General features: G+C 35.0%; 1 protein-coding gene and 1 pseudogene across 1 annotated transcript; both read right to left on the bottom strand.

Moving 5' to 3' along the window:
• Positions 1-2,242: 2,242 nt before the first annotated feature.
• LOC149554860 (uncharacterized) lies at positions 2,243-10,720 on the bottom strand (annotated as a pseudogene).
• Positions 10,721-16,461: 5,741 nt separating this feature from the next.
• Positions 16,462-24,313, bottom strand: LOC149554861 (receptor kinase-like protein Xa21). The gene is made up of 2 exons (XM_089833536.1): positions 22,726-24,313; positions 16,462-17,060 (listed from the first exon to the last, which is right to left on the bottom strand). Exons 1-2 carry the CDS (start codon positions 24,229-24,231, stop codon positions 16,629-16,631), a joined length of 1,938 nt encoding a protein of 645 aa, XP_089689662.1. The 5' UTR covers positions 24,232-24,313; the 3' UTR covers positions 16,462-16,628.
• Between the last annotated feature and the right edge of the window lie 377 nt (positions 24,314-24,690).

The following is a 24,690-nucleotide window of genomic DNA, read 5'->3' on the forward strand; positions in this document are numbered from 1 at the left end:
CCTATCGACTTAATAAATAAAATATTATTTTAAACTTACAATATAATACATCCATTAATTCCATTGAAAGAGCTAAACATATTCCTAAACCTGCATATTTGTTTATTTAACTTATAATTAGCAGTTGTGCATTTTGTACTTCAATGAAAAAGCTGATACAAGTGATATATTGAATGGAAATAAAAATAGATATAATTAATACTCAGATTTTGCTAAAAATAGACTTCACAAATTTTATATCTTCTAATTATCACTTATTTTCTATCAAATATAAGAGGATCAAAAAACAATAGAACCAGAGAGTTTACAGAGTATCAACAAGGAGGCCTAGCCTCCATCCGACAATAGAGTATCAAATGTACAATGACATCAAAACATGAGGAACAACCAACTAATGAAAAACATTATCACTTATTTTCATTTTATATTATATTAATATAAAATTATCATTTTTTAAATCTAAATTTAATTGTATTTATTAAATTATTTAAATCTATTGTATGTAGATATGCACGAATGATAGAAAATAAACTTCACCCTATTAGAACTTGAGGAAAATCTGAAATCATTTAATTATAGCAATTCAAGTAATGTTGACTGCTAACCATCTATAATACACACCGACATATACTTTCTATAAAATCATAAAATCATTAAAATAATGACAATAAATTCACACCATCAAATGATCAAACATTAATAATATAATAATACATCAAGAGAAAATGTAATAAGATCGAGAGAATGCCCCCAACTTATTCTAAATATCGACATGACAATTTCGATGATTCTTATTTTGTTCATTTCTACAAACTCTCTACATTAAAAGTTCATGCTAGATTTTTTATAATTTAAGTAATTTAACAATTTTCAAGTTCAAAAGACTAATATTATCAATCTAGAATAGAATTATTCAGTCATTAATAAAATATTTATTTAGAAAATTTGTTTGCAAATTTTATTTTATTTACTTCCATTTTGATCTAAAATCAAATGAATAAAGATCTTATATTTTTATTGTTTCATTAATATAAATAAATACACTACATATTTGGAAGACCCTACATACTTGCTATATCATAAATACAAAGATTTTTTTTTTAAATGATGAAATGAGAAATTCATCATTTGAAATTTGAAAACTTCTAGTTAAAAAGATTTTATAAAAAATGTAGAGACAAAATTTCTCATGCATTTAAATATACATCTTTTACACAAATTTATTTCTCCCAATATATAGTATAAATTATAAAAGTTTAAAATCCCGTTAAATATTATAACATTGAAAAAAATTAAGAGATAGGCTAAAAATGTAATATATAAACATATAAAAATGCACAAAATGATAACAATCATAAAATACAAAGGGTAATGCAACCCAAAGGTTGAGGTAATAGAGATGAGAAGTTACATGTATAGATGATTTCGAAGGCTTTTTTATGAATTAAGAAAACCTAAACATTAAATTTTGAAGAAAATATTATTTTTTATAAACAAAAGTTAAATAAAATTCTTTACAAGGAGGTAGATAATAGAAATTAATGTTTGAATTATAAATATATAGAATGAATAGTTTGAATTAGAAATATAGATGATATATAGAAACAATTAGAAAGTAGGTAATGAAAGGTAAGCATTATTACCCGAAAATCTAAAATCCGACATGGGCCGACAATTTTCCGGTAGGAAATTTTAAAATCTAATTTGCTCCCACATATAAGCCTATCAGCTTAATTATCTTTTAAATATATTTATCTAGAATCAAATCAATTAAAAATAAAATCATATTGATTTCCATAAATTACGGAATTTAAAATAAGATTTAACACTAGCAGTTCCTCTTATTCGTTAAGGTATAGGATTTGGAGAAGCAGAAATCAATTGTTGAGTGACCTGCTTTAGTAGATGAAGACTCTGTGATATAAGATAAAGGAAAGAAAATAGAAACCTAACAAACATAACAGAGAATAATGAAAAGCAGAAAGTAAATTCTTTATCTATTTGTGATTTCAAATTCACAAAAGGTTGTTTAGAGACAGCACAGAGCTTCTGTTCATTCATTCATAAAGAAGGATGGACAGAGCTAGAACTGTCTTACGCTCCTTGGAAACAAAACAGTTTGTTCTTCACTTAAATCGAAAAGATTGCTTCACAAAAGTAATGGACGAGACCTCGAGTCTTTGCTAAAAGAAACTAGTCTTCACATGATGAAGACAAAAATCTACGTTTGGTCCCCCATTCATTTGAAAAAAAAACCCAAATCTAACAATAAAGATAAGGCATGGCCCATAATTTACAATAAGATGATCCACTGTTTTAAATTTTGAAGACTTGCATGGAAGTAATCCTTGATTTAGTCAGAGTAAACTAAAATGAAGAACTTTGGGTATCTGATGGCCCTTCACAATTAGTTATTGCACCTCTGTCACGAACTAAATTGGATATTGTGGGCGTTAATTTGATGGAAGTGGAAGCCTCTGTGGTGAAATCCTGTTGAATGACCTTCAATAGATTGGACACCTCTCTCATGTTGGGCCGAGCTTCAGGTGAATCACTTGAACACAGCAAACCAATCCGCATCAATGAAATGAGACACTCTTCTGTTTCTTTGACACCCCTTTCCATTAACATGTTCTTATCAATTACTGCAAATACCATGTCTGGAAATGCCCTTTTCACCCAATTATGCAGGTTCAGATCACCATCAAACATATTATCAGTCGGCCGCCTCCTTGTTAGCATTTCCAGTAACAGAATGCCATAGCTATAAACATCTCCCCTTGGAGAAATCACGCCATTCAATCCATATTCTGCAGACAAGATATTAATTATAGTTGCGTCCTCTGTTCTAAAATGGAAAACTTTATTCTTGTTAAAAAAGAAAGACAATTGGCAAAACGTACCTGGAGCAATGTAGCCCACTGAGCCTTTTAAATCTATTGTTGAAGTTACTGAATTGGCGGCGATTCTTCCAATCAGTCTGGCTATGCCATAGTCTGAAAGATGAGCTGTCATAGTTTCATCTAAAAGAACATTGCTTGGTTTTATGTCACAGTGCACTATTTGCACGAAGCAATCATAATGAAGATATTCCACGGCATGGGCTACATCTATGGCTATGCTCAGCAGTTTTCTTAGTCCCAATCTACAGCTGTGTAGATACAAATGCTTGTCTAAACTTCCATAAGAAAAATACTGAAAGACTAAAGCTTTGAAGTGAGGTGCGGAACATGTGGTTATGATTCTAGCAAGGTTCCGGTGTCGAGCCTTCTGCAACACTCTGCATTCTGCTCTAAAAATCTTTTCCGACTGTTCGTGCATTAAATTGAAAACCTTCACTGCAACACGGGCACCATTAGGCAGAATTCCTTTGTACACTGATCCAAATCTGTTTGTTGATAGTAGATTGGAGTTGTCAAATCTACTTGTTGCTGCTAGGAGCTGCTCATATGAGATATGTGGATGCTCCACCTTTTTAAGGATTTTACCAACTGTTTGTTTAAATTCTGCTCTACTGAGTCTACTCTGCAACTTCCTTTTCCACAAAACTCCCAAAACTAGACAACAAATTATAAGAACGGCAACAGCACCTAGTGCACCCAATATTTTGAATGTCGAATGGCTTCTCCCCTTTAAAGTGTTGTCTACTAAATCATAGTTTGTCAGGTTCAAATGACCGATTCTTTTTAAAGACTCTGGAATTCTACCTGTTAATTTGTTGTTTGACACGTCCAACCAATCAAGAGACCCTAAAGCCTCTGGAATTTCACCAGTTAATTTGTTGTTTGACAGGTCCAACAGCTTAAGCTGATTCATATTCCCTAAAGCCTCTGGAATTTCACCTGTTAATTTGTTGTTTGACAGGTCCAACTGCTTAAGCTGATTCATATTCTCTAAAGCCTCTGGAATTTCACCAGTCAACATGTTGTTGGAAAAATTCAAATAGTATATAAAGTTCAGATTGCACAGAGTAAAAGGAATCTTGCCTGTCAAGGAATTGTGGCTTAGATCCAGAACACCGTCTTGATCCTTACCAAGCAAGGGAAGGTTGCCGATTCCTAATGGAACTTCTCCTGTGAGATTGTTTCTATCCAATCCGAGCTCTTGCAGGAGCTTACCATTTTGTATATTTAATGGGATGATTCCTGTTAGATAATTTTTCTGTAAATACAAAGTAGTCAAGTGCTCAAGGTTGAAAATTTTGGAGGATATGTTGCCGGTTAATCGATTGTCACTCAAATCCACAAAAGTCAAATTAGATAAATTTGAGAGTTCGTCTACAACGCTTCCCTCAAGCATATTATTTGACAGGGACAAAGTTGTCAACTGTAGAAGTTTAGGCAGGACATGGTTCAATGGACCTTGTAATCTATTGTTGTCTAGCCTAAGCAACTTGAGTTGAGTACAACTTCCTAGCTGCCCTGGAATTGAGTCGTTTAGGAAGTTGTCACTCATTACCAGGTGTGTCAAATTTCGGGCATTTGAAATTGCAGAAGGTATGCTTCCTCTCAACTTGTTATTTTCCATGCTTAACCACAACAAATTTGTTGAGAAGTTGTGAGGTATCTCTCCAGAAAGATGATTAAAGGAAAGGTCCAGATCCTCCAGACTGCGTAATGATAACAATTGGGGAGGAATGAATCCTGTCAATTGATTGTGGCTGAGATCAAGGACACGCAGATTGTTCAAAGAAGACAATTGGGTCGGAATAAGCCCTTTTATTTCATTGTAGCTTAGATCAAGGACTTGCAGATTTCTCAAAGGAGACAATTGCAGGAGGATAGGTTCTGAAAACTTGTTGGAAGAGAGACGCAGAAATGTCAAATTGGGAAAGCTGCCAACACAGTCAGGGATTGGGCCTTGCAGGAGGCTGTTACTAATATCAACAAGTTGAAGGGATGGCAACTGACAAACATGCTGCAAAATACTAGTGTTCCTAATATAGAAACCAGACAAGTCGAGTCCAACAACATCATCATCTCCGTTTTCACTGCAACTGACCCCATGCCAATATCCCAAGAAGACTTGGGGCTTAAATAAATAGAAATATTTTTGAGAACTTCAACTTGTGTGGTGTTGAGAGAGATTGCAAAAGTCAGAAATGAGAGCGTGAAGAATAACAGAGTAACAAGATGTGTGCAAATGTACCTCATTGCAGACTGGCGTTAATCCCCGTCCAAAGATGCTGTTGGGATTTGTGTCATTCGAAGTAGTGAGGTTATATGTATAAACGTCAAATGGGTTTGGGAAGAGAAAAATAGTGGTCAACGTTAAGTTAATATAATGAATTAATGAATTATTTTTTTCCAATTGTATGAATTAAATATTGTATCTATAAATTATATTTTTCATAAGATTATCAATGAGGTAAGATGGTTCTAATTTATTAGTTTATGTAAATTTTTTTTTATGCAATATTTTTGACGCTGTCTATTGCTCTTATTTTAAAAGTAAGATTATCAATGAAGTAAGATGGTTCTAATTTATTGGTTTATGTAAACATTTTTTTATACAATTTTTTTGACGTTGTCTATTGCTTTTATTTTAAAAGTTCAATTAGTGTCAAATTTATGCAATACTTAAAAAACAGAGCAGCTTTAACAGGAAAGAAGAAACGGAGATCAAGAGTAAAATTCAATATTTTATTATTCAATGTTTATAATAAACATACCATAATTTACACAATAAATAAAAACAAATTAGATAAGATCCTAAATAAATAAAAATAAATTAGCATCAAGGAGCTCTCTATTGCGTAGCATAGAAATTAAACATAAAAACTAATATATATCTATATATTGGTTTTCTATAGTTAATTTGAAGCTTGACAATAAGGATATGACTCAAACCTCACTCAATTGTGTATGAACAACTACTTCTAATAGGAGACTCAGTGCCTGTGGTGGAGATGATTTTCTAAGTAGAGGGTCACAACTGCTCTAAACAATGCAAACCCTAAACTACACCAAGGTTTTCCTGTTGGCTCAATGCACAATTTAAAAGCCTATAAGATTGTCCAAGCTTAAATGAAAATCTGTGTAGAAATAGTATAAGCGCCCTTTGAAACCACAAAAAAATGGTGCAAAAACACCATCAATTACACCTGAAGAACACTGTCGCCCTTGTCACATTTGAGCAACACAATTTGTGGCACGAATATCTTCATAATGACTTCCTATAAACACTAAGTTGCAACACAAACACAACCCCCTGGTCCATCTGTACAAGTCGTTTGTTCCATGTCATTCATTTATTCATTCAGTATTTCCTTTGACCCTGAAGCATATGCCATGTAAACATGTGCATACACAATTTATATATAGTCCTCTATTCGTTCTCTTCACTCTCTTCAATTCCACATGGTCTTTGCGATCCTTTCCTCTGTGTTCTTGTCAATCTCCTAATTTTGGGGAATACCCATCATGGGAGCCACGACTGGCTGAAATAACAAAGCCAAGCTTAGATAATTGAAGTTTATTTTGACTCTACTTCTATTGGTTTCTCTATCAAATCTATTAATCTCTTCCACAATAGTCCACAAGTGCTTTGTGACTCATAAACTTGTGTAAATTATTGGATGATGGCCCAGATTCCATATATACAAATCATGAATCAAAGTAGATCATGGAGGCATAGATTTCAAATGCTCTCTAGAGGACACAAAAATTTGCTTTTCAAAATGTGAGAAAACATGGTTACCTATTTTTTGAACATGCACAATCTCATGATGACTAATCTGTCTAGAGTAGGAATCATACCTAAGTAATGAATCCTTCTTTTTCTCAATGCCCACTGGCGAATGATTTCAACTCCAATGAATGACAAAACAATGCACCTGATTTTGCTCCATTTTGCCCTCTCAAAGCCAAAGATTTAAACTTAAGCTTAAATATGCAATCCCCTGTACCACTTCCCCAATAATATACCCAAAGAACCATAGAATTATCCCTTTCAAATCCTAATTCCTGGGGATATTTTGATTTCCTTTTTCCCAATATAAAAACCATAAATATGAAATCCCAAATAGGATAGCGCTCAGTCAATGTCGTCTACACCCCTGGTTGCTTCTCTTCTATTCGAAAATTGATCAGATCTCTTGATCATAAACAAAATCAGTTGCTTCCATGAAGCTACCCACGTTACAAAAGGGATCTATGTTATAAGAGTGATGGTCTGGCTTCAACCCTTGTGTTTTCGTTTACTTAATCATTCCTATAGATTTAGTCCACTGTCCATTTTTGCCATACAAATTCATCAAACTATTGTATGTTGCTAAACCAGGAAGCAAACCATTCTACTTGATTTTGGTTTAGAAAAACCACACCTTTGTGGCTAACTTCCTCTGCTTTCCTCCAAAGCTCTCTGTGATGACAGGGTTGTCAATACCACTTGAAACAATTTGTAAGCCTTTAATTATAATTTTACTTTACTGTGCAAGCTCATTGGGAAACAGTTATGTGGTTGTATCGCATCCTTCCATGAAACAAGCTTGCAAGACTCTTCTTAACAATGTCTTGTAGTACACATCTACAATAGGAAACAATTGTGCATGAGATTCCAGTAACAAATATTACAATAGCAGAGGCAAATAATATGTAGGTGGCATATTGCATTTGAAGATGCATAACATGAATGTCACGTGGATAATGGTAGTGAACGCATGGATAAACAAACATGATTAATTCATTTTATATGATTTGTGCACATTTACATTAATTATAAGAACGGCGACAACACCTAGTGCACCCAATATTTTGAATGTCGAATGGCTTCTCCCCTTTGAAGTGTTGTCTACTAAATCATAGATTGTCAACTTCAAAATGACTGATTCTTTTTAAAGACTGTGGAATTCCACCTGTTAATTTGTTGTTTGACACGTCCAACCAATTAAAAGACCCTAAAGCCTCTGGAATTTCACCAGTTAATTTGTTGTTTGACAGGTCCAACTTCTTAAGCTGACTCATATTTCCTAAAGCCTCTAGAATTTCACCTGTTAACTTATTGTTTGACAGGTCCAGCTTCAAATGCTGAGTCATAATCCCTAAAGCCTCTGGAATTTCACCTATCAAACATGTTGTTCGAAAAATCCAAATAGTATATAAATTTCAAATTGCACAGAGTAAAAGGAATCTTGCCTGTCAAGGAATTGTGGCTCAGATCCAAAACACCGTCTTGATCCATACCGAACAAGGGAAGGTTGCCGATTCCTAATGGAATTTCTCCTGTGAGATTGTTTCTATCCAATCTGAGCTCTTGCAGGAGCTTACCATTTTGTATATTCAATGGGATTATTCTTGTTAGATAATTTTTCTGTAAATACAAAGTAGTCAAGTGCTCAAGGTTGAAAATTTTGGAGGATATGTTGTCGATTAATCGATTGTCACTCAAATCCACAAAAGTCAAATTAAATAAATTTGATAGTTCGTCTACAATGCTTCCCTCAAGCATATTATTTGACAGAGACAAAATCGTCAACTGTAGAAGTTTAGGCAGGACATGGTTCAATGGACCTTCTAATTTATTGTTCTCCAGCCTAAGAAGCTTGAGTTGAGTACAACTTCCTAGCTGCCTGGAATTGAGTCATTTAGGAAGTTGTCACTCATTACCAGGTGTGTCAAATTTTGGGCATTTGAAGTTGCAGAAGGTATGTTTCCTGTCAACTTGTTATTTTCCATGCTGAATCTAAGCAAACTTGACGAGAATTTCTGAGGTATCTCTCCAAAATGATGATTAAAGGAAAGTTCCAAATCCTCCAAACTACTTAACGATAACAATTGGGGAGGAATGAATCCCGTCAATTGATTGTAGCTGAGATCAAGGAAATACAGATTGTTCAAAGAAGAAAATTGTGTCGGAATAAACCCTTTTATTTCATTGTACCTTAGATCAAGGACTTACAGATTTCTCAAAGAAGACAATTGCACAAGGATAGATCCTGAAAACTTGTTGGAAGAGAGACGCAGAAATGTCAAATTGGGAAAGCTAGCAACACAGTCAGGAATTGGGCCTTGTAGGAGGTTGTTACTAATATCAAGAAGTTGAAGGGATGGCAACTGACAAACATACTACAAAATACTAGTGTTCCTAATATAATTTATAATTGATTATTAGTTTTTATTTTTCATAATAAAAATATATAGTTTTCTTATTTTTTATTGGATAGAGTAATGAAGAAAATATTTTCTCATAAGCTCTATTTAAATTTGGAAAGTTTTGGAGTTCTCTGTCTAGACAAGCTTACATACCAGAGGGCACAGAAACAATCGTTGAGTTGCCCCGTGAATATTGTTCTATTCAAGAAGTAAATGAGATCGATTTTTGAACATTTTTGACACAAATTATCATTGAATTTGGTTTTACAACATAGCATATGTTCTGATTTTTCCTTGAATGTCCCTTAACATAATTCTTGGTTGTTAAACGATGAGTGTTGCCTAAGGCTATTGTCGTCGTCATTGTCATTTCTTCAATCTGCAACTGCTCCATTCAGCACAATGGGCACTCTTTTCACCAAATACAGTGCCAACAAATTTAATTCCTTTTTCCTCAACAAATCGATTAGCATCAAGGAGCTCTCTATTGCGTAGCATAGAAATTAACCATAAAAACTAATGTATATATTGGTTTTTTTGTAGTTCATTTGAAGCTTGACAATAAGGATTTGACTCAAAACTCACTCAATTGTGGATGAACAACTACTTCCAGCAAGAGACTTAGTGCCTGTGGTGGAGATGAGTTTCTACGAAGAGAGTCACAACTGCTTTGAGTGGATTTAACAATTCAAATCCTAAACTACGCTAGGGTTTTCGTGTTGGCTCAATGCACAATTTAAAATCATATAAAACTGTCTAGGCTTGAATGAAAATCTGTGCAAAAATAGTATAAGCACCCTTTGAAACCAAAAAAAAATTGTGCAAAAACACCATCAATTATGCCCGAAGAACACTATAGCCCTTGTCACATTTGAGCAACACAATTTGTGGCACAAATATCTTCATGATGACTTCTTGTAAAAAACTAAGTTGCAACACAAATGCAACCCCCTGGCCCATCTGTACAAGTCATCCATTCCATGTCATTCATTTATTCATTTAGTATTTCCTTTAAACCTGAAGCATATGCCATGTAAAAATGCTATGTTACTAGAAACTAGAAATGAGAAATGTAACTGCAACGATGATGTGATGAGAAATGAAATTTTAAAAGGTTGCATAAAAGAAATGTTTATATGTATGTATGTATTATCTTGATAAATATTTTTTAAAAAATGATTTCTCCTCAACTAATTCTTAGCTTTATCTTAAATTGCATTCATAAATATGTAGTTCTTTAATTTCAAATATATTAATGCATAATTGCATTGAAAAACTAATAGTTAATTTGGTACTTAAGTCGTCCTCTAGATTTACAAAATCTTGAGAACTATTTTTTTAAATATTTGATTAATTATAGTGCATATCCAAATATAACTAAAACTATTAATTCATATTAACACCTACTGGAACTGCTACTTCATTAACAAAACTGAAATTGCACTTTAGTACACTACATGTTACATTCCCTCCAAACCCTTTAAAATATATTTATAACTTTTAACCCTTTAAAACATGTTAATAATATATTGATCTATAAAATTCTTTCCACACAGCCGAAGAAACAATCGTTGTGTGACGGGAAACTGTTTTGGTTGTTGAAATGTGAAACGGGGCTTTCTCGTCATGTTTCCGGCAACTAAGTAAAAATGTGCATACACAATTTATATAGACCAAAAAAATGTATATAGTCCTCTGTTCATTCTCTTCACTCCCTTTGATTCCACATGTTCTTTGCGATCCTTTCCTCTGTCTTCTTGTCAATCTCCTAATTTGGGGAATATCCATCATGGGAGCCAAGCTTAAATAATTGAAGTTTATTTTGACTCTACTTCTATTGGTTGCTCTATCAAATCTATTAATCTCTTCCACAACAATCCACAAGTGCTCTGTGACTCATAAACTTGTGTAAAATATTGGACAATGGCCCAGATTCCATATATACAAATCATGAATCAAAGTAAATCATGGAGGAATAGATTTTAAATGCTCTATAGAGAAGACAAAAATTTGGTTTTCAAAATGTAAGAAAACCTTGTTACCTATTTTTTGAACATGTGCAATCTAACGATGACTAATCTCTCTTGAGCAGGAATCATGCTTAAGTAATGAACCCTTCTTTTTCTCAATACCCACTGGTGAATGATTTCAATTCTAATGAATGATGAATCAATGCACCCGATTTTGCTCCATTTGGCCCTCTCAAAGCCAAAGATTTAAACTTAAGCTTAAATATGCAATCCCCTGTACCACTACCCCAATAATATACCCAAAGAACCATAAAATTATTAAAAATGTCTTGCAATACACATATATAGCAGAAAATAATTGTGCATGAGATTCCAGTAACAAATGTTACAATAGCTAAGGCAAATAATACGTAGGTGGCATATTGCATTTGAAGATGCATAACATGAATGACACATGGACAATGGTAGTGAACACATGGATAAACAAACATGATTAATTTGTTTTATATGGTTTGCATGCATTTACATTAATCGATGCTACAATTGGCAGTAAGAAACTGCAAAGCTTGTCACATAGAAAATGGTACTCAGTGATGGCAGGGGCTTCTTTGAAGTGGTATGATTGCCTACGAAAGGGAATTTTGAAAATTATAATAGAAATAAACTAAGTTCTTTGTGACTTGCACATGCAAGTGCGATGCAGTTACAAAGAAATGTGTCTTTTAATTTTTGTGGCATTACAATTTTCAATGTGGTGCACCAAATTTGATAGGACAAAGGACAAGAACTAAACTATGGACACATATACACATCCAAGATTTACATATAAGTAGTGTTCAAAATAGAAATTTGAGAAGTAATATGAGTATCAACTTCTCACATGCTTCTACCTGGAGGTAAACAAAGAAACACAAAATGTATTTGGTGTTGCTCAAGTTTCTTCTTTCAAATTGCTCTTTTGCTCACCTTGTGCATAGCTATAAGCCTAAAGACAAACCTAAAATAAAAATATTTAGAGAGGCCACTAGTGAGCATCATTGGTATGAAGCATAAATCAGATAGAGAAATGAACTATATCTTTAAAGAAGCAAAAATAGAACTAAAATATCAACATTTCCATACAACAGAGGGTACAAAGGGTATCGCAATAAAAATAGGGCTTCCACGAGAGAGAAATATATTTTTATGTTTCAAACAAACCTCCTCCTACGAGTTTGGGGATAAATTTTGTGTTGCCTTGCTATGATCTTTGTTTCTAATAAGGATACCTATAAAGTTAAGCATAGTAGGGCACGTCAATTGTCTAAAAATTGCTACATTTCAGTTATGGTTCCACCTCTGCTTCCTAACACTTCAATTTTTATTATTACAATCAATATCAAAATCCTCAATTTAATTTTGGCAAGATATATTATATGGAAACGAAACTTAAGGACTGGCATTTTTGTTGTCAAATCTCAAATTTAAAAATGATAGCGTGGTGGAAAAAATTGTTGAATGATAGCTTGAAAAAACTTGTTGATGCAAACTCAACTATGAATTTTACATAATTTATAATCTCTCATGCCTTTATGACTATCCATCCACTATTTTATAGCTCCCAATTAGATCCTATGGCTTCTTTATTGGTGAGACTGAATGAGATGCTAGAAAAGATCTCAAACGCGATAATACATCTGTGGATCATTAAGCAGCTTACAAGTGCACATAATATTAATGAAACCCTATGCAATATTACATATATATGATAGTATCAAAATAGAGTGTCAATTGTCATTAATTTAAATTTTAGCTGGTGTCCATCAAATCAATGTTGCAATTCAATTCATACTGAAATGGTTATTGAGAAACTTAATATATTTTGTAAGGTTAGAGAATGTAATCCTTTCTATTGATGAACTATATGTTGTGATAAAGCATTTCTCCTATTTCATAGATACTCCAATTTCATTGAGGTCCATGAGGATGAGTAGAGCAAGCCCACAATTTTATCCATCTTATATTTCAAGTATTGCAACAATTAACAAAAATGACTAGAATTCAAAACAATTTTACATGTATGAAATGCATTATATATTTTAACATACATATAATCTAAGAAGCAAAATCTCTTTCTACCAAAATGTCTCTTTATTTCACACTTCAATATTTGTGAAAATCACAAATTTTTAGCTCTCCATATCATTTGATATTTCATTTCAAATTTGCAGTTAAACATGCAACTTGATTCAATTCTTACTGCAAAACCTACCCCACCAAAGACAGGAACTTTGGTGCTTATGCCCCTTGTTTACATGTAGTTGTAGTTGTGATTTTGAATGAAGAGTTATTTAAAATGACCACATTTTGATTTTTTTCATACATAAAACTCATCATCTAAACCATCTAAAGGACCAAAGGTTTTCATACATTTAAACCTTACTCACCGAGGGCTCTTTTTAGGTTTTCAATGTTTAACAAGGCCCATTTAAAATTTAACCATTTCTCTTTCATTCCTTCCCTTTTTTGAGGAAATGTTGTTTAAATTGTCAGATGAATGAGACTATCATGACTAATTGTAATCCCACAACTCTTAAATTTTGTTATCAAAATACTAATTTGAAAAATAAAAGGCTAGTAAATTAATCATTACCTTTGTTTTATTGTTCCATAGCAGAGGAGTCACAATCAGAAGTTCGGACCCAAACAATGTTCCATATTTTATATCTCATTAGTGAAAAGTCTTATTAACCACATCACTACTATCTTCCATGGTTCAAGAAGACTTACCTTACTAAAGCCCTTCATCCTGTGTCTCTGCAGGAGAGGCCAATGTCCTGGCTCTTGATGAAAGACATCTATATGCTCTTCAAAATTAAACTATACTACTATCACTCTATCTTTTACCTTGGCCACATTAACAGATGGACATTTTGAGAAAATTCTTCCATTTAGACAAAATCTAGCCATTTATTTTGCACCTCCAAATTAAACCTTATTTCATATTAAGAGCTAGTATATTTTCATAATCCATACAATCTATCATTGTACTTTCTAGATTTGATTGTCCTTTGGGATCACAAAGGATGCTTTTTCCAAAGCACAAAGTGCTCCCTCCACATTTCATTACTTTTCCTGGAACATTTTGAAATTTAGAAATATTTAAATTGTCAATGATTCTTTTCTTATGAGGAAAATATTATGAATAGAATTAAATGTATTACTTGACTTAATTTACCTAAACAACTATTTTTAACTAGCTTTCATTAAGTACTTAACCTACTCAAATTCTAAATTTTATCTAAATTACCATATTCAAACAATAATTTACCTAAAAAACTATTTTTAATTCTAAGAAAGTTAAATTAAAGGAAAATTATAAAACTTACTAATACTTAGGCTACATTTATTAATGAGATATCAATATATTTTTTGACTAAAATTTAAACAATTGAATATTTGAATAAAATTTATAAAACTATGAAAATTATAATTAAATTGAATATTATTATTACAATTGATTTTTAATAAAAGGCAAGTACTACCACTAATGACACTTCTTCATATCTTATTATCATTTCTTTAGACTCGAGCAAGATCACTATTACAACCAATTCTCTAATCTTGAAGTCTAAACTTCAACAAACCCGCTCCTTTACTTTTTTGTTGGAAGTATGGTGGAACACAATTAATAGCTGAGTATAAAATAAAGGAAAAGAGTGCTTAAGGATAAGCTTGTTTTAGGCAAGCTATAGAATAGGATGGAGGAACTAGTGGTTCTAGATGAGTTTAGAGTGGTTGTTCATAAAATAGATGAGTATGCAAAGGCTAAAATCAAAATCAATAGTAGAATAATTTTCTATGCATACTTGTAATATCAATGTTTTGCATCAAATTTTATGATCTATCAGCAGAAAATGAAAGCAAGAGAAGAGAACGAAAATCTAAAATACTAAAAATTGAATTCACAAAAATGTTAGCTAAAAATTCAATGTGCCTGTGAAATTCCATAGAAACTTTATTTGTTAATTATTAATTGTAAATACATGCCATTGAGAATTTTAAATTAATGAAACAGTGCATTAGCCAATTGGTGAAAAAATGGTCTAGTAAAATAGTCGTTAATCTGAAACCGTATCTGAGAAGGATATCTCATTTGCTTATTGTTTGATTGTTTTGGTATCAGTGTTGGAGTCAAATGTTAGAATTGGGGACCTCAAATGTTTGAATAGCATTAAATCGACATCCAAACACAACCCGTTAAAATGTTTGTCAATAATACCAATTTATAACTACAGACCCAAATACCTAAACGAATTTCAATTCAGTGTAAAAGAGTCACACCCAATAAATTTGAACTTATAATTCTAAATCACAGCTATAATAATTACTTAATCATAAAAACTAAATTGATACCATATTTTATAAAACTAAACTGATACCATGTTTTATGATTTATGAATGTTTAAGTACATTTCTTTATTTTTTATTTTTTATTGAGGTAGAAACTGGAAAATCAGATGTGCTCAAACTTTTGATAGATGTAACAAATAAAAGCAACAAAAGAATTGATATATATCATTGTAAATTTGTAACCTCCCTAATGCCTCGGCTAAATGTGGCAACATACTGAAAAGGAAGACATTTTATTATCCAAGTAGAATTTTATGGAATGCAATGATTGCAGATAATGTACATTGAAAAATGACAGTGTCAAGTTAAATTCTGCAACCTTTGATTGCATGCTCAGTGCTAAATAACAAGAGGACGTGTTTCATTTTCCTGGTAAATCATATAATCATCTTATTAAGCTAATTTATAAAACTCTAAACAAAAATCAACTCAAAAATCTTAAAATATATAAATAAGATCTAATTTAAAATTGACAATATAATATATCAATTAATTTCAATGAAAGAACTAAACAAATTCCTAACCCTGCATGTTTCAGTTAACCAATTGCTTATCTTATAATTAACTTTGGAGTAAATTTATCTAGAGTCTAATCAACTAACAATCAAAAACGTATTAATTTCTATAAATTGTCCGAACTTAAAATAAAATATTACCCCTAGCAGTTCCACTTATTCATCAGGTATAGAATTTGGAGAAGCATAAATAATTTCTTGCATGACCTGCTTCAGTAGATGAGAAGTCTGTGATGCAAGATGCAGGGGAAAGAAAATTACAGAGAGCAATGAAAAGCAGATGGTAAACTCTACATATTTGTGATTTCAAATTCATTTTAAAATGTTTACAGAGTACGGATGACACAGAGCTTCTGTTAAATAATTTATACATAAATAAACAGTTTGCTTTCTTCTTTTTAGCCAGGCTCCTCGTTTTGTTCTTCACTTCAATCAAAGAGATTACTTCACAGATCAACAAAGGAACACAAGAGAATCCATGTCTTCACGTGATGAACACTAAAATCTACGTTTTGTCGCCCATTCATTATTTAGAAAGCCCAAAATCTAACAATAAACAGAAGTCATGGCCCATAATTCGCAATAAGATGATCAACTATTTTAAACTTTCAAGACTTGTATGGATGAAAATTTGTAAACCTTGATTTAGTCATAGTAAACTAAAATGAAGAGCTTTGAGTATCTGATGCGCCTTCACAATTATTTATTGCACCTATGTCGCAAACTAAATTGGATATTGTGGGCTTTAATTTGATGGAAGTGGAAGATTCTGTGGTGAAATCATGTTGAATGAGATTCAATAAATTGGACACCTCTCTCATGTTGGGCCGAGCTTCAGGTGAATCACTTGAACACAGCAAACCAATACGCATCAATGAAATGAGACATTCTTCTGTTTCTTTGGCACCCCTTTCCATTAACATGTTCTTATCAGGAAATGCCCTTTTCACCCAATTACGGAGGTTCAGATCACCATCAAACATATTATCAGTCGGCCGCCTCCTTGTCAGCATTTCCAATAACAGAATGCCATAACTATAAACATCTCCCCTTGGAGAAATCATGCCATTCAATCCATATTCTGCGGGTAAGTTATTAGTTACAGTTGTTTACTCTGTTCTAAAATGGAAATCCTTATTTTTTCAAAACAGAAAGACAATTGAGAAACCATACCTGGTGCAATGTGTTAATTATTGTTAGTTGGACAGCTGTTATTTCTGCCCTAGCAGCACTATTTATGGGTAGCTTGGACAGCTGTTCGTCCTTATCTATGAATAGCGGTTGTATTTATGAGTGGTTTGGACAGCTGTTTGTCCACTTGCCAAAAATTAGTAAATGGTTATTATTTACTAATTTTAGTGTTTCCTTTTGGACACTTTGCAACCAATTCTATTATTGGCTGTCGAGTTGTCTTAATCTCAGCCATTGGTTAGATTTAATCTCAGTCATTGGTTTACCAACAGGAGTAGTATAGAAAGGGGTCATTGGGTCATTTGGATGTGAAGAAGCTTTGGTGAAGCAGTTTGCAGTGTTAGCAAACAGTCTTGTAGTGTTAGCAAGGGCGCAGTGTTAGCGTGGGGATAGCAGTGGGGAATATCAGCGGAAGAAATTAGGAGGTTGTCGGAGTTCTACCAGTGAGAGGCAAGGAATTTTGTATCTCTTGATTTGCTGAAGTTTAATATAATTCCTCATCTGTAGAACTGGTTTTCCCTTAGAGGTTTTTCCAGGGACAATTTGTCCGAAAATATTGTGTTCATTGTGTTGCGCATTTCTTTCCATATTTTATAAGTGAAGTTGCAGTTGTGTTATTTTTTGATATTAGCTGAGAATTTGTTTTCAGCAGTTTAATAATCGTTTATGATAGGAGATTAATAATCAGTGACTGCAATAGTTTGATTTTTCACATGGTATCAGAGCATTGTTAAGGGTAGAAGAGTTTTGCCCTAGGAAAGAAATTTTGATCTCTTTAGATTTATTATTGCTTTAAACCCTTGAGATGGCTTCAGCTAGTTTGAGAGATCAGGACAGATTGGATGGTGCTTCAAATTTTGGTGTCTGGAAGGCAAGAATTTCTTTATTGTTGGAAGAGAATGGTATCAAGGATTATGCTACCAGTGGTGTACCTGTACCAACGGATGCAACACAGCTTGCAGCATATAGGAAGGACGATGCCAAAGCGAAGAGGATTATCCTTGATGGTGTCAAGGATCATATTGTTCCATATATCTCGGAGCTAGATACAGCAAAGAAGATGTGGGATGCCATTCTAAATCTGTACCAGAATGCTACCACTAACAGGAAGTTGATTCTCAGAGAGAAGCTAAAGAATACCCGGATGAATCAGGGAGAAGACGTCACAAGTTACCTCACCAGGCTCAGACTTGTCAAGGATGAGTTAGCAGCTGTTGGAGATAGCCCTAGTGATGATGAGCTAGTGAGAATAGCTCTAAATGGGTTTACTAAACAATGGAGTGTTTTTGTTCAAGTTGTCAGTGGACGAGATACTTTACCGAATTGAGATTGACTATGGACTGATTTTACTCAGGAGGAGTTTAGACTAAGTCTTGTCAATGGGGCCAACAAGAGTCAGAAAAATGAGGTGGAACAAGAGAACGTTGCCCTAGCGGGTAAAGGGAAAGCAAAGAAGGGATCTAGCAAAGGATCAAATTCACAAAGTGAAAAGAAGAAGAAGGACCTTTCTAAGGTCAAGTGCTTTGGATGTCACGAGTTTGGCCACTATGTCAGTGATTGCCTAGAGAGAAAAAAGGGTAAGAAGCAGGTGGCAGCTTCAGCAAGTGCAGAAGAACTCTCCAGCAGAATGGAAGATGAGTTTGCACTCATAGCTTGTATGGTTAGCTCAACCTCACAGTGTGTTTGGTATATAGATAGTGAAGCGTCATTTCATATGACAGGAGTTAGAGAGTACTTCTCCAGTTACAAGGAGGAGGACACCAACATCTAGATTTCTATGGGAAACTTGTCCAAACTCAACCCTATTGGGAAAGGGACTGTTCAGTTTTAGAGGGAGAATGGAAAGATAATTCCTCTTCATGATGTGTTATATGTGTCGGGCTTAGGTATGAATTTGATTTTTGTATCTATTCTTTAGGATAGGGGGTATAATGTACTCTTTAGAGGGACACATGTGTTGATTAAGCACAAGGATTGGAAATCACCCATAACTATTAGAGTTAGGAGTGGTCGCCTTTATAGATTGCAGTTTGATACTCCTAAGGCACTTATGAGCAACAATAATCTTAGAGATCTTGGAGAGCTATGGCATAGGAGGTTGGTCCATATTCATCATGGAGCACTTAGATTGCTTCATGAGACCGTGACAGGTGTTCCAGAGGTGAGCACAGAGCATGACGATGTATGTAAGGGATGTGTGTTGGGGAAGTTTGTGAAAGCATCTTTTCCAAGGAGTGACACCAGATCTAAGGGTGTTCTTGATCTAGTACATTCAGATGTTTGTGGACCAATGTCAACGAAATCTCTCAGAAGATATGAGTACTATGTTACTTTTATTGATGACTTCTCTAGAAAGACCTGGATATACTTCTTGAAGACTAAAGATGAGGTTTTCAGTCGATTCCAAGAGTTCAAGGCTCTTGTGGAGAACTCGACAGGAAAGAAGATAAAGGTTCTTCGGTTAGACAATGGAGGCGAGTACAAAGGAAATGTCTTCTAGGAGTTCTGCACCAGAGAAGGAATCAAGAGAGAATGGACTGTTCCTTACAATCCACAGCAGAATGGAGTTGCTGAGAGGAAGAACCGTTCTATATCTGAGGTAGCAAGAGCTATGCTACATGACCAGGACATGCCCCGTTACTTATGGGCAGAGGTGTGTAATACAGCAGTCTACATTCAGAATAGAGTTCCACACAAGGTGCTAGGGAAGATGATACCAGAGGAGGCTTTCACAGGGAAGAAGCCAGATGTTAGCCACTTCAAGATATTCGAGAGTTTGGCATATTGTCATATTCCTGGAGATACACGTACAAAGTTAGATCAGACTGCAGAGAGGGGGTACTTTGTTGGGTACAGTGAGACCTCAAAGGCATACAAGATTTTCATTCTGGGGACTAAAAGAGTTATTGTCAGACGGGATGTCAAGTTCATGGAGGACAAGGCATTCAAGAGATCCAGAGATTTGCTAGCAGATGATCAGAGTGAGCAGCCAACAGAAGCTCCAAGACCAAGTCAAGGGCATCAAAGCTCAAGTACAGTTACCAGTACGAGTGTAGACTCAGTTAGTGAAGATTCATAGAGTATGGAGCAATAGGTGCAACAGGAAATGCATCTAGAAGACTTAGAGGTTGACATTTCATCCTCTACAGTTGGTAGCAGGAACCATGTGGTTCCAGATACACAAAGGGATACTCAGGAGTTTGTGGGAGCTCCTAGGAAGAGTACTAGACAACGAAGACAACCAACCAAGTTCAATGACTATGTGGCATTAGTTAGTCAGTTGGTAGATAGTGAGCCTTCTAGCTATCAGGAAGCTGCAGAACATCAGGTATGGCGAGATGCTATGGTTGAGGAATATTCTTCAATAATGCAGAATGATGTGTGGGAGGTAGTACCTAGACCAACAGATAGGGCTGTAGTTGGATCACGCTGGATCTATAAGATAAAGCACGGTGCAGATGGCAGCATCGAGAAATACAAGGCTAGGTTTGTGGCAAAGGGGTTCTCTCAGAAGGAGGGAATAGACTATGAGGAGACATTTGCTCCAGTTGCCAGGTATACTTCTATACGAGCTGTAATCTCACTTGCAGCACAGATGGGATGGCAGATCCATCAAATGGATGTCAAGACATCATTCTTCAATGGTGAGTTGAAGGAGGAGGTATACATAGAACAACTAGAAGGCTTTGTAGCACACAACAAAGAGACCCACGTGTGCAGATTGAAGAAAGCATTGTACGGACTCAAGCAGGCTCCTAGAGCGTGGTATGAGCGCATTGATACATACTTGCAGAAAATGGGCTTTGTGAAGAGTGAAGTAGATGCTAACCTCTAATACTTGATGGTTAGGGGTGATATTCTCATTCTTGTTCTTTATGTGGACGACCTATTTCTTACAGGTTCATTAGGGCTCATAGTGGATTGCAAGAGGAACCTTGCAGAAGAGTTCGAGATGAAGGATTTAGGACTTATGCACTACTTTCTAGGCATGGAAGTGTGGAAGACAGATGGAGAGATTTTCCTTGGTCAAGGGAAATATTGCATTGAAATCTTGAAGAAATTCGGGATGGAGGATTGCAAAGCCATGTCTACACCCATGATCACGAATTGGAGGAAGGTAGATACATCTAAGGAGAAAGATGTAGATCCCACTTTATATAGACAGTTGATTGGTTCGCTTATGTATTTGGTCAACACTAGACCAGATATAGCATTTGCAGTAAACTCTCTTAGTCAATTCATGGTTGAACCAAAGAGAATGCATTGGATAGCGGCTAAGCATGTGTTACGTTACTTGTGTGGTACAGTCGAGTATGGGATCAAATATGTTCGAGGTGAAGGTATCAGATTGATAGGCTATACTGACGCAGATTGGGCAGGAAGTACAACAGACAAAAGGAGCACTTCAGGGTGTTGTTTCAGCTTGGGATCAGGAGTTGTATCTTGGTTCAGCAGGAAGCAGAAGTCTGTGGCTCTAAGTTCAGCAGAAGCAGAATACATAGCAGCTAGCATGGCGACATGTGAAGCTATATGGATTTAGAAGTTGTTAGTAGCCTTGTTTGGTCAGAAGGTTGAGACTACTGTGATAGATTGTGACAATCAGAGTTGCATCAAGTTGTTTGAGAATCCAGTGTTTCATGATAGGTCTAAACATATAGATATCAGATATCACTTCATCAGAGATTGTGTACAAAGGGGAGTTGTTCGACTACAATACATACCTACAGATGAGCAGGTAACAGACATTCTGACGAAGGCTTTGGGAAAGGCCAAATTTATCTTCTTCAGAGATAAGATGGGTGTCATGTAGAACAACTTCCTCGCTAAGAGGGAGTGTTAATTATTGTTAGTTGGATAGCTGTTATTTCTGACTCGAAAATAGCAGCATTATTTATGGGTAGCTTGGACAGCTGTTCGTCCTTATCTATGAATAGCGGTTGTATTTATGGGTGGTTTGGACAGTTGTTTGTCCACTTGCCAAAAATTAGTAAATAGTTATTATTTACTAATTTTAGTGATTCCTTTTGGACACTTTGCAACCAATTCTATTATTGGCTGTCGAGTTGTCTTAATCTCAGCCGTTGGTTAGATTTAATCTCGGTCGTTGGTTTACCAACAAGAGTAGTATAGAAAGGGGTCATTGGGTCATTTGGATGTGAAGAAGCTTTGGTGAAGCAGTTTGCAGTGTTAGCAAACAGTCTTGTAGTGTTAGCAAGGGCGCAGTGTTAGCGTGGGGATAGCAGTGGGGAATATCAGTGGGAGAAATTAGGAGGTTGTCGGAGTTCTGCCAGTGAGAGGCAAGGAATTTTGTATCTCTTGATTTGCTGAAGTTTAATATAATTCCTCATTTGTAGAACTGGTTTTCCCTTAGGGGTTTTTCCAGGGACAATTTGTCCGAAAATATTGTGTTCATTGTGTTGCGCATTTCTTTCCGTATTTTATAAGTGAAGTTGTAGTTGTGTTATTTTTCGATATTAACTGAGAATTTGTTTTCAGCAGTTTAATAATCGTTTATGATAGGAGATTAATAATCAGTGACTGTAATAGTTTGATTTTTCACACAATGTAGCCCACTGAGCCTTTTAAATCTATTGTTGAAGTTACTGAATTGGCAGTGATTCTTCCAATCAATCTGGATATGCCATAATCTGAAAGATGAGCTGTCACAGTTTCATCTAGAAGAACATTGCTAGGTTTTATGTCACAGTGCACTATTTGCACGAAGCAATCATAATGAAGATACTCCACAGCATGGGCTACATCTATGGCTATGCTCAGCACTTTTCTCGGTCCCAATCTACACCTATCTATATACAAATGCTTCTTTAAACTTCCATTGGTAAAATACTCAAAGACTAACGCTTTGAAGTGAGGTGTGGAACATGTGGTCTTGATTCTGGCAAGATTCCGGTGTCGAGCCTTCTGCAACACTCTGCATTCTGCTCTAAACATCTTTTCTGACTGCTCATGCATTAAATTGAGAACCTTCACGGCAACACGGGTACCATCGGGCAAAAATCCTTTGTACACTGATCCAAAGCTGTTTGTTGATAGTAGATTGGAGTTGTGAAATCTATTTGTTGCTGCAAGAAGCTCTTCATGTGAGATCCGTGGGTGCTTCACCTTTTCAAGCATTTCACGAATTGTTTGTTTGAATTCTGCTCTACCATGCAAGTTCCTTTTCCACAGAACTCCCAAAACTATAAAACAAATTGTAAAAAGAGCAACAACACTTACTACACCCATTATTTTCAATGTGAAGTGGCTTCTTCCTGTTCTTGTTGGAATGCTGATTACTAATTTATTGTTTGTTAGGTTCAAATATCTGATTCCTTTTACAATCTCTGGAATTTCACCTGTCAATTTGTTGTTTGACAGGTCCAACCAATTAAGGTAGCTGATATGCCCTAAAGCTTCTGGAATTTCACCTGTTAATATGTTGTTTGACAGGTCCAACCAATCAAGCCGACTTAGATTGTGACTCAAATCCACGAGAGTCAAATTAGATAAATTTGATGAGAAGTTGTGAGGTATCTCTCCAGAAAGATGATTAAAGGAAAGGTCCAGATACTCAAGAGTACTTAATGATAACAATTGGGGAGGAATGAATCCTGTCAATTTGTTATTGTTGAGGTCAAGGTCACGCAGATTGCTCAGAGAACACAGTCGCGAAGGAATAGATCCTGAAAGCAAATTGGAAGAGAGACGCAGAACTGTCAAATTGACAAAGCTGCCAAGACAGTGAGGGATTGGGCCTTCTATGTGGTTGTTCCTGAGATCGAGAAGTTGAAGGGATGGCAGCTGACAAACATACTTCCAAATACTAATAATTTTATTACAATAATAATCAGACAACTCGAGTCCGACAACATCATTACCTGATTCACTGCAACTGACACCATACCATCCGCATGGGTCAGCCTGCTGATGCTCCCATGAATGAATCAGAGTGGAGATATTTTTCATAATTTCAGCTTGTGTGGTGTTGAGGGAGAGCGAAAGAGTGAGAAATGAGAGAGAGAAGAAGAGAATGAGAAGAGGAAGAGGAGGATGTGTGCAAAAATACCTCATTGCAGACTGCCGTTGATCCGTGTTCAGAGGAGATGATTTTCATCAGTCGAAGAAGTGCAGGTATGCAGCATGGTTTATACCCAAACTGTCCAATCTCTTAGAATTATTAATTAATTGAAACATGTTACGTTCATTATATTTAATTTTCAATTAATTAATCAATAATTCCACAGTCCACAGTCAACTAAACTCAACCCTCCAACACGGCAAACATTGTGACCATTCAATTCAAGTCAAGATTTATTTTAACAGCGAAGAAGATTACAACAAATGTGTGGCTCGCATTGATTTGACCATTCAAATTTAGACTAATTTGGCGAGGGTGATGAGGGGTGAAAAACATCATATGTAATGTGAGCCAAATGCCGCGGACGTATGTCATTTTTCAAAGAATTCATAATCGAAATGTACAACGGAAAGACCGTGGAAATCACGAAGCAAATTCTTCTGTAATAAATC

The sequence above is a fragment of the Cupressus sempervirens genome, chromosome 5, assembly GCF_028749045.1.
Source record: "Cupressus sempervirens isolate cs-2001-9-10 chromosome 5, ASM2874904v1, whole genome shotgun sequence".
In the NCBI taxonomy this organism is placed as follows: domain Eukaryota; kingdom Viridiplantae; phylum Streptophyta; class Pinopsida; order Cupressales; family Cupressaceae; genus Cupressus; species Cupressus sempervirens.

What these genes read in the sequence shown, in the direction of transcription:
- LOC149554861 (XM_089833536.1), bottom strand. Translation starts at nt 24,231, where the DNA reads ATGAGGTATTTTTGCACACATCCTCCTCTTCCTCTTCTCATTCTCTTC. An exon ending in TAAAAGGCTCAGTGGGCTAC is followed by an intron (nt 17,061 to 22,725) that starts ATTGTGTGAAAA and finishes GTAACTAATAAC; the next exon opens with TTACCCGCAGAATATGGATT.